Below are 11,014 nucleotides of genomic sequence, written 5' to 3'. Positions count from 1 at the left end.
ACTTAGCTCAAAAATTTAATAACTAACTGAAGTATTAAGAGACCTTAGGGATATGGATCATGGTTCCTAATTACGATAAAATAAACCGAATTATCCTATATTAAAACAATAATAATAAGAAAATAAATAAATAAAAGGGAAGAAAGCTTGGGTTGCCTCCCAAGAAGCACTTCTTTTACGTTTTTAACTGGACGTGGATGTGGATTTAAGTGGGTTCTTCAAGGATAGTTTCTTCCACATCTCGGTTGTCCCCTCCATAGTAATGCTTAAGGCGTTGTCCATTTTCCTGAAAAGTAGACCCATCCTTGCTCACTAGATCCACTGCACCATAAGGAAACACCTTACGAATCACAAACGGTCCCGACCACCGTGATTTAAGCTTGCCCGGAAAGAGTCTCAAGTGAGAGTTAAATAAAAGGACTTGTTCTCCTGGCTTGAACTCCCTCCTTAAGATTCTCTTGTCATGCCACATTTTTGTTCATTCCTTTTATATTTTTGCATTTTCGTAGGCATTATTCTAAAATTCCTCTAATTTATTTAGCTGCAACAAGCGTTGTGGCCCGGCCAATTTCATATCCAAATTCAACTTCTTCATAGCCCAGTAAGCTCTATACTCCTATTTCACCGATAGATGACAAGCTTTTTCGAATACCAGATGGTAGGATGAGATTTCAATTGGTGTTTTAAAGGCAGTTCGGTATGTCCAAAGAGCATCATCTAGTTTGAGGGACCAGTCCTTACGGTTGGTGTTGACTGTCTTTTCCAAAATCTGCTAAATCTCTCTATTGGATACCTCTACTTGCCCATTTGATTGTGGGTAATAACAAAGTGACAATTTGTGTTTCACATCGTATTTAGCCAAAAGAGAATTAAACAACTTATTGCAAAAATGTGTACCTTCATCACTTACTATCGCCCTAGGCGTGCCAAAATGAGTGAAGATATGTTTCTGTAGAAACTTCAAAACTATCTTTGCGTCATTTGTTGTTGTGGTAATGGTTTCAGCCCATTTGGATACATACTACAAGAAGAATGTATACCTGACCGAAGTTTGGCGAAAACGAACCCATGAAGTCTATACCCCATACGTCAAATAACTCCACCTCAAGCACATTAGTTAGTGGCAGCTCATGATGTCTTGAAATGTTTTCAGTATGCTGACAACGATCACATGTCTTCACAAACGCATAACAGTCTTTAAATAGGTTTGGCCAATAGAATCCAGATTGTAACACTTTGGAAGCTGCGCGTGTAGGACTGAAATGACCTCTATAAGGTGAGGAATGGCATAGGGACACATCGCCTGATTATTCTATCCGCGCGCCTCTTGAAGAGTATCGGATCATCTCATAAATATGACTTGATATCGTGTAGGAATTTCTTCTTTTGATAAGAGGTCAAGTCCGGTGGTAATCTTCTAGATACCAAATAGTTAACAAAATTAGCATACCATGGGATCTTTGATGACACCACTAACAAGATCTCGTTAGGAAAAGTCTCTCGAATTTAACTCTCATTCACCACCTTTTCATTCTCTAATCGTGAGAGATGATCTGCAACGACACTCTCACTACCCTTTTTATCTCGAATCTCTACACCAAACTCCTGTAGTAGTTGTATCCATCGAATTAGGTATGGCTTGGCATTTTTTTTCTCAATTAGATATCGAATTGCAGCATGGTCAGTGTAAATGATCTCTTAGGGTCTGAATTTGTCACATGCAAAGACTACCGCTAACATCTCTTTTTCTATTGTGGTGTAATTCAGTTGAGCTCCATTAAAAGTTTTGCTAGCATAGTGAATTGCCCGAAATACCTTATCACGCCTTTGTCCTGAAACTGTCCCTACTACGTAGTCACTAGCATTGTACATAACTTCAAACAGCTGATCCCAAGCTGGTACTACCATCACTGGAGCAGTAACTAGTTTTTCCTTTATTGTTTCAAATTCCTTTAAGCAGTCTTCATCAAACAAGAATGTTGTGTCCTTCTCCAATAGGTTGCATAAGGTTTAGCTACTTTTGAGAAGTCCTGGATAAACCTCCTGTAGAATCCAACGTGACCCAAGAAACTCCAAATGCCTTTGACATTGGTGGTGGTGGTGGTAGCTTTGCTATTGTATCAATTTTTGCCCTGTCAACTTCAAGCCATTTTGCTGAAACATGGTGGCCTACCACAATTCCTTCTTGTACCATAAAATGGCATTTCTCCCAGTTAAGAACCAATTTCTTTTCCTAACAGTGTTGCAACACTAACGAGAGATTATGCAGGCAGTTATCAAAAGAAGTGCCAAGCACAGAAAAATTATCCATAAGTACCTCCATGATGTCCTCCACCATGTCTGTAAAAATCGCCATCATACATCTTTGAAAAGTAGCCGGTGCATTGCATAGTCCGAATGACATCCGTCTATAGGCAAAAGTTCTTTAAGGGCAGGTGAATGTTGTCTTTTCCTGATCTTCTGGTGCTATTGTAATTTGATTGTAGCCCGAGTACCCGTCAAGGAAACAATAATGAGAGTACCCGCTAATCTATCCAACATTTGATCAATGAATGGGAGTGGAAAATGGTCCTTTCTAGTTGCTATGTTCAACTTCATGTAATCAATACATACCCTCCAGCCAGTTATTGTTCTTGTTGAAATTAGCTCATTATTATCCTTCTTAACTACTGTCATCCCACCTTTCTTTGGTACTACTTGTACTGGACTAACCCATTCACTGTCTGAAATAGAAAATATAATCCATGCCTTCAATAGCTTTAATATCTCCGTTTGAACTACTTCTTTCATGGCTGGGTCTAACCTTCTCTGATGTTCAATGGATGGTTTAATCAATACATGCAAATTGTAGGACTTATTCCCTTGATGTCAGCTATGGACCATCCCAAAGCAGCCTTGTGTTCCCTTAACACTTTCAATAATCTGTCTTCTTCATCCCTTGTGAGTGATGAAGAAATGTTAACTGGAGATGTAGAATTGTCCTCCAAGAATGCATAGCGAAGGTGATTTGGTAATTGCTTCAATTCAATTTTGTTGTTTACATTACTCTCTTTATCATCTGAACCCACTAACTGCTTAATATCTTCGCACTGCGACAAGTTTCCTCAATTGGTGCAGATTCAAGAGCTAATATGCAATCAACTAAATCCTTGCTTCCTGTGTACCTTTCAAAAGTTTTTATTTCATCATTTGTTGCACTGAACATCATACACTGTTCCAAGGGGTCTTCAATGCATAATTGCTCTTCTCTCACAGCAGAATCAATGAAGTCAATTCCGTGGCAAGTGTCAGTGTCATCCGCGTACTTCATTGCTTGGTAGTGTTGAATCTCACTTCTTCTTCATTCACTTTTAATGTTAGATGCGAGGCCTCCTTGTACATCAATTAATGCTCTTCCTGTTGCTAAAAATGGCCTGCCTAAGATCAATGGGATTTCCTGATCCTCTTCCATATCTAATACAACAAAATTGGCTGGGAAGATAAATTTGTCGACCTTTACTAACACATCCTCAATAATCCCTCGGGAGTATGTGAGGGATCTATCAGCTAGTTGTAGAGTCACCGTTGTTGGCTTGACTTCCCCAAGAACTAACTTCTTGAACACTGATAAAGGCATCAGGTTGATGCTTGCTCCAAGATTACAGAGGGCTTTGTCAAAATAGGAGTTTCCAATGATACAGGGAATAGTAAAACTGCCTAGATCTTTTCTTTTCTGGGGAAGTTTCTTTTGAAGGATAGCACTGCATTCTTCTGTCAATTTCACTGTTTAATACTCCTCTAACTTCCGTTTCTTTGACCTCACTCCCTTCATAAACTTTGTGTAGTTCGACATTTATTCCAAAGCATCTGCAAAAGGAACATTAATGTGAATTTTCTTGAAAATTTCCAAAAATTCAGCAAATTGACCAACAAATTTTTTCTTTGAAAATGTTGTGGGAATGGAAGTACTGGTTTGATGATTAGTAGGTTGTCAGGGAATGATATGGAATATGGTCTGTGAGGCTTTTGTGTTCCCTTAGCCTGATTTTCTTACTCTACTGCTACTTTTCCTTCTTCCTTGACAGGTGTGGAAATGCTTTTTTCTACGGGTCCAATTTCTCTAGCTTGCTTGCCACTCCTCAATACAACAGCCTTATAGTTTCGGGTTGACTTCCGTATCACTTGGAAATTTTCCCTGTTGCTGAGATTTCATTGTTGTAGCCAACTGACCAATTTGAACTTCAAGATTCTTCATCATAGCTCCCATGTTGGACACATGCGTTTCAATGTTGTCAGAACGTGACTCATCCTTGTTGAAGTATGATCTTGTTTCAGAGATAAAGGTTCCAAGGATGTCTTCTAAGGATGGTTTCCCTTCAAAATTCTGAGTCTTGAATTTAGGTGGAGGTTGAAGTGTGTTTCTGTTGTTGCCATAAGATAGATTTTCATGATTTCTCAACCCAGGATGATAGTGATTAGAAGAGTAGTTTCTCTCCGATTGTAGTTCCTGTTATTGATATATTGAGCTTGCTCATTTGCTATCTCTGTTTCCTGGTGTGATGAAGAGGCAGTCATAATTGAATCTGTTTTCTGTTGGTTTCCTTGAGTGGTAAGTGTTGCTATCAGATTTGTGAGTGATGAAACCTAAGCTGCTAATGTTGTTATAGGATCCACTTCATGAAGTCCTGCTGCTCTCTTTACACTTGACCTCTCACTTGGCCATTGGTAACTATTTGTGGCTATGTCATCCAATAAGGAGTACGATGCATCTGCTGTTTTAGCCATTAAAGTGCCTCCCGCAGCTACATCTACCACAGTTCTTGTTTGCCCATTTAATCCATTGTAGAATATTTCAATCTGCATCCAACTTTGAAATCCATGTTGAGGACATCTTATAAGGAGGTCTTTGAATCTTTCCCAAGCTTCATAAAATGGTTCGAAGTCAAGTTGTCGGGATTGACCAATTTCACTTCGAAGTTGAGCTGATTTGGACGATAGAAAATACTTGGGAAGAAATTTCTGAGCTAGGTCATCCCAAGTTGTGAGTGACCCGTATGGTAATTACTGGAACCAGGCTTTTGCCTTATCCCTCAAGGAGAAAGAGAATAGACGAGTTTGATTGCATCTTTAGTAACCCCATTCATTTTCACTGTATCACAAATTTCCAGATATGAGCCCAGGTGAGCATTTGGGTCCTCTGTTGGACCTCCTCTAAATTAATTCTGCTACACCATATGTATAAGTCCTGGTTTCAACTCGAAATTGTTTGCAGCAATAGCTGAGCGCGCGATGCCGGAGTAATTGTCATTGACAATGGGTCTGACGTAGTCACGAATAGCTCTTTGTTAATTATCTTCATTAGCTAATCTTGCCTCCTATTCTGCCATAATTTCACGTTCGCCTCTCTGTATACCCCTTAGAAAGTGGAATGTACGTTCTAGTTCAGGATCAACAGATAGCAAATAAAGATTTCTCACTCCACATAAACAGCTGAAAATAAAAGTAAGGGAACTTTTAGAAATAAACACAAGATAAGTAAAATCAGTAAATAAATAAATAAAAATTAAACTTAAGATAGAAATTCAAATTAAAATGAAAGACAATTTGAAATAATATCAATCGAATTCAAATGAATCAATCCCCCACAACGGCGCCAAAAACTTGCCACGCGTTTTATGTAATGTGATTTTACCGCAAGTGTACGATGTCAAGTTTTGCAGTATATTGATAAAATAAAAAGTTTCGAACCCACAGGGATTGATATTTGAATCCTATGGAGTACTATAATGATTTTGACTTTTCACTTTATTTAGATAATCAAATGTTAAATGGATGATTTTATATTAAATTAAAATATCTGGATTAAAGAATGCAAATAAAATGAAGTAATTTCTCAAAATTTGATCAGATGTATGAATGCCTAGGGAATGATTTCACCATATTCTCGACGATGTTTTTCAAACTCTATAGCTATTTCCATCAATTCTTTTTCGAATTTATAGGCAAGAATCCTAAACTAACTCTATTCCCTCTCTCGAGCGCCAAATAGAATTTATCTCTATATTTTAATCCTAATATCTCTATTCCGAATTAAACATATGGAAATTATCAACTATCTGATTCTTGAATTGAATTGGCTTCAAAGATTCGTACTTTCTCTCGAAACCTACGAATTTTTGGTTATGTCATTCTTTAAATCACACCTAAATTTCCCTCTCTCAAGTAGTAAACTTAAAGTATTAAATCATTCAATTGTTGATCAAGCAATTGAAAGCATTAAGCAAGAAGAACATAAATAAATTTCAGGAAAATCAAAGGAAATAACTGTATTGGAATCAAAACATGTCTTAAATAGGTTATGTCAAGCCCTAGATCTCAAAGTTTAGTTCATAACTGAATTGATTGACATAATGAAATACACAATAAAAAACATGGAGAAGAAGTAGGGAATAAGAGAAAAAACTAGTTGTGTAGCGTTAATTCTTCCCCCAATTGTTGTCGATCTTCATGCAATTCCTTGTTGATTTTTGCCTCTTAGATTTTCTCTCCTTGCAAGCCTCTTTTTTTTGTCCAGCAGAAGAAGGAGCCGTTCTGGTCTTCGTCCTAGGTTAAATAGCATGATTGATTTTGTTTCCATAAGAGTTTGTGTCAAAAAAGAAATATGCCCGATTTTTCTCGAAAAATGCCCGCGCGCGCGAGGTATATTTCCTTGCGCGAGAGCGCCTATTGGTTCTACGTTATACTTATAAAATTCAACCCCTTGAGCGCGCGAGAGTTTTAGCCTATGCGCGCGCGCCGTTATGAAATTTTTCCATGTTTTACACTTTGGTCCCTATACTTCATTCTTCGTTCCTTTTTATCCATATATGACATCTTCTCGATCATTCATCTTCTAACACCATTTAATTGCCTCTTGCTCTTCTTCAATCATTAACATCATGTCCAAATCAACTTTTGATACTTCGCGATTTAGTCCCCAAACTTTTGATTAGTCTCAAGTCAGCAAATTTCCCGCTCTGTCCAATTTCATTGTTTTGCCTCGAGTTACACCTAACAAATGAAATATGTATGAAATTGAGCGTCAGTTCATCCTAAATAACACAAATTGCTCTAGTTTAATGAATGAAATAAGTGTATAAAATACACTTATCAAGAATATAGAAATAATCTAGAAATAATGAAGCTCTAATATCGTGATTAAGACCCTGTTTGACAATATATACTCATTTTTAATCATAAATTTATACAATAAAATATTTAGCACGTAAACTCAAATTTTCTCATATTTTTTAACCACACATTCTCTTAAAAATGACTATTCAAAATATTATATTCTTCAAATAATGGCCATCAAATAAGGGCTAAATTCTCAAAGCATTTATCAAATAACAGTGCTTTTGATAGAAACATTAAGAAATGAAAAGACAATTATACCCTCCTTTTAATAATCAATTTGCTACAATTACCCTTCACCATGAAATTCTTTCCACCCTCTCGAGTTCACCAAATTAGGAATGAAGTCTACACTTTCAAACAAAAAGATCTCGAGAGCTATCCTGAAGCATGGGAGAGGTTCAAGAATTTTTTCATAAAATGCCCCAACTTTGACATTCCTAAGCAGGTTCGGCAATATCTCTTCTACTACGGTCTAAAATAGGAGTTTAGGAATATGATAGATGCTTCAGCGGGAGGATTGGTTATGAAATTTGATGTCGATGAGGCCTATGATTTGTATGAAAAAATAGCTAAAAATCAATCGATGTGGCCAACCGATAGGGAAGCTCCAAGGAAAAAATTAGGGTTACACAATGTGGATGCAGCGATAGCACTGGCCATGCAAATAGAAGTTCTGAAAATGAAGATGGACAATCTGTCTAAGTCTGTTAACATGGTACACCAATCCCCACATGTTTGTAAAGGCTGTAGAGCGGATCATGTTTGTACACGCTGTCCTTTGGCGTCAACACATGTTAATCAATCCGAAGAAGTAAGCTCCGCCAGAACTTTCAGAGACGGCAAAATAATCATTTCTCCAACACATATAATCCAGGTTGGAAGATCCATCCAAATTTCTCTTGGTCCAATAATCAGGTACAAGAACAAGGAGGAAACAATCAGAACAAACCACCAAAGTTCCAACAACAATAGCAGCGAGGGATAAAACCATCGTTGGAAGATTTGCTAGCTCAATACATTACTAAAACCAAGACTAACTTTCAGAACCAACAAACCTCGATCAAGAATTTGGAACAATAGGTTGGACAAATTGCAGCCACACCATCAGGTAGAGCTCAAGGGACATTGTCTAGCAATACTGAGACAAATTCTAAGGAGCAGGTCAAGGCAATCACTACACGTAGTGGCATCCAGTTACCAGAAATACATGTAAAGCGGCCAGCAATTATCATAGAAAAGGTACCTACCATGGACGAGTAGCAAGTCAATGAATTGGATAAAGCCATAGAAAATCAAGTTGAGTCATCAGATAGTCCACAAGTGAAGTCAATTGCTCCTGTCAAAGCATATGTTCCTCCGATCCCATTTCCACAGAGATTGCAAAAAAATAAACTCGATAAACAATTCCAGAAATTTTTGGATGTGTTCAAGAAGAAGCTACACATTAACATACCATTTGCTGAAACTTTGGCTCAAATGTCCAGCTACTCCAAGTTCATGAAAGCTATTCTATCAAATAAGAAGAAGCTGGAAGACAATGAAACAGTCATACTTACTGAGAAATGCAGCGCAATTCTCCAACATAAGTTACCGCTGAAGTTAAAAGATCAGGGACTTTTACTATTCCTTGTAACATTGGTAATTTATATATAGTTAAGACATTGTGTGATTTAGGAGCTAGCATTAATTTAATGCCTTTATCTCTTTTCAGGAAACTAGGTTTGGGGAAAGCAAAATTGACAACAGTTTCACTGCAGTTGGCTGACAGGTTGATCAAGCACCCTCGAGGTATTTGTGAAGATATTTTGGTGAAGATCGACAAGTTTATCTTCCCGGCGAACTTCATTATTCTGGACATAGATGAAGATAGATACGTTCCCCTCATATTGGGTCACCCATTTTTGGCTACGGGAAGGGCTTTGATAGATGTACAAAAGAGTCAGTTGATATTGAGGTTAAATGAAGAAGAACTGACAATCAACATGTTTAGAGCTTTCAAATTTCAGAGCGAACAGGATTTTTACATGCAAGTTGATGTAATAAAAGAAGCGGCGTCAGAGACATTCAAAGTGGATCACCTTCAGAATCTGAGTGAGGCGTGTTTAGTGCATTCTCAGGATTTATCATCAGAAAAAGATGAAGGAGAAAATGTGCACGATATTTGGCAGTCATACCACCATTCTTCAAGCAACCACGTTTGGAGCTCGGTGAAAGACCCACTATACCTTTACCATTTATACAACAAACTACAGCTCTTGAACTCAAACAGCTGCCCACTCATCTTCGCTATGCATACTTGGGGGAAAAGAATTCATTCCAGTAATTATCTCAAACAATCTTATAGAATCAGAGGAAGATTAGTTGCTAAGGGTACTTTGGGATGACAAGACAGCAATAGGATGAACAATATCAGATATAAAAGGGATCAACCCTTCACTTTGCATGCATAAGATTCTAATGGAAGAGGACTACAAAGCTTCAGTTGAACATCAACGTAGATTAAATCTGACTATGTAGAAAGTGGTAAGGAAAGAGGTATTAAAGCTTCTGGATACAGGGATCATCTGCCTCATATCAGATAGTCATTGGGTAAGTCCAGTACAGGTCATACCGAAAAATGGAGGGATCACGGTGGTTCCAAATGAAAACAACGAGCTCATCCCGACATGCACAGTCACACGTTGGAGAGTTTGTATTGACAATCACAAGCTCAATAACGCCATGAGAAAGGATCACTTTCCCCTTCCTTTCATTGATCATATGCTAGAGAGATTTGCTGGACATGCTTACTATTGCTTCTTGGATGGTTATTCGGGGTACAACCAGATTCCTATAGTGTTGGAGATCAAGAGAAGATGACCTTTACATGCCCTTATGGCACTTCTGCTTATAGAAGGATGCCCTTTAGTCTTTGCAACGTTCATGCCACCTTTTAACGTTGTATGATGTCTATTTTCTCGAACATGGTGGTAAATATCATTGAAGTGTTTATGGACGATTTCTCAATATTTGAAAAATCATTTAAGGAGTGTCTTGAACATTTGGGAAAAGTGTTGCAGCGGTGTGACGATACAAACCTTGTATTAAATTAGGAAAATGTCATTTCATGGTTCAGGAAGGAATTGTGTTAGGGCATCTGATTTCAGCATGAGGCATTGAGGTGGATAAAGCTAAGATACAAGTCATCAAGAAACTACCACCGTCGATAATGGTAAAGGAAGTCAGAAGTTTCTTGGGTCAAGCTGGGTTCTACCGTCGCTTCATCAAAGATTTTTCCAAAATCTCCAAACCATTATGCAATCTATTGCAAAAAGGGGTTCCATTTCACTTTTCTGGGAAGTGCTTGACTGATTTCAACACTTTAAAGGAAAAATTGGTCTCTGCTCCAGCGTTGGCTCCTCGAGACTGGGATTATCCATTTAAGCTTATGTGTGATGGCAGTGATCATGCATTGGGGGACAGTGTTGGGTCAATGCAAGGAGAAGATTTCTTATGTTATTCACTATGCCAATAACACTTTGGACGAGGCTCAAATGAAATATGCTGCTACAAAGAAAGAGCTTTTGGCAGTGGTGTTCGTCGTTGATAAATTCAGATCATATTTGGTTGGGTCAAAAGTGATTGTCTATACAGATCATTCAGCCTTGAAATATCTAACGAGCAAGAAAGACGCAAAGCTGAGACTTATTCGATGAATACTCCTATTGCAAGAACTTGATTTGGAGATCAAAGATAAAAATGGGAGCGAGAACGTTGTTGCATCACCTATCTCGCCTTGAATCACATGAGTCACACCCCACGAAGGAGATCAATGAAGTTTTCCCAGATGAGATACTCTTTCAGATCATTACTACGCCAT

The 11,014-nt window shown here is 37.9% G+C and overlaps 1 protein-coding gene across 1 annotated transcript; it reads right to left on the bottom strand.

Annotated features, from left to right (window-relative positions):
* Nucleotides 1–517: 517 nt before the first annotated feature.
* Nucleotides 518–2,790, bottom strand: LOC111366959. The gene is made up of 8 exons (XM_022987638.1): nucleotides 2,496–2,790; nucleotides 2,318–2,340; nucleotides 2,041–2,233; nucleotides 1,732–1,961; nucleotides 1,525–1,605; nucleotides 1,361–1,417; nucleotides 1,041–1,175; nucleotides 518–616 (listed from the first exon to the last, which is right to left on the bottom strand). Exons 1-8 carry the CDS (start codon nucleotides 2,788–2,790, stop codon nucleotides 518–520), a joined length of 1,113 nt encoding a protein of 370 aa, XP_022843406.1.
* Between the last annotated feature and the right edge of the window lie 8,224 nt (nucleotides 2,791–11,014).

The sequence above is a fragment of the Olea europaea genome, chromosome 18, assembly GCF_002742605.1.
Source record: "Olea europaea var. sylvestris chromosome 18, O_europaea_v1, whole genome shotgun sequence".
Lineage (NCBI taxonomy): Eukaryota > Viridiplantae > Streptophyta > Magnoliopsida > Lamiales > Oleaceae > Olea > Olea europaea.
Note: the sequence above shows the minus strand (reverse complement) of the source record. Positions and strands in the feature narration are given on the sequence as shown.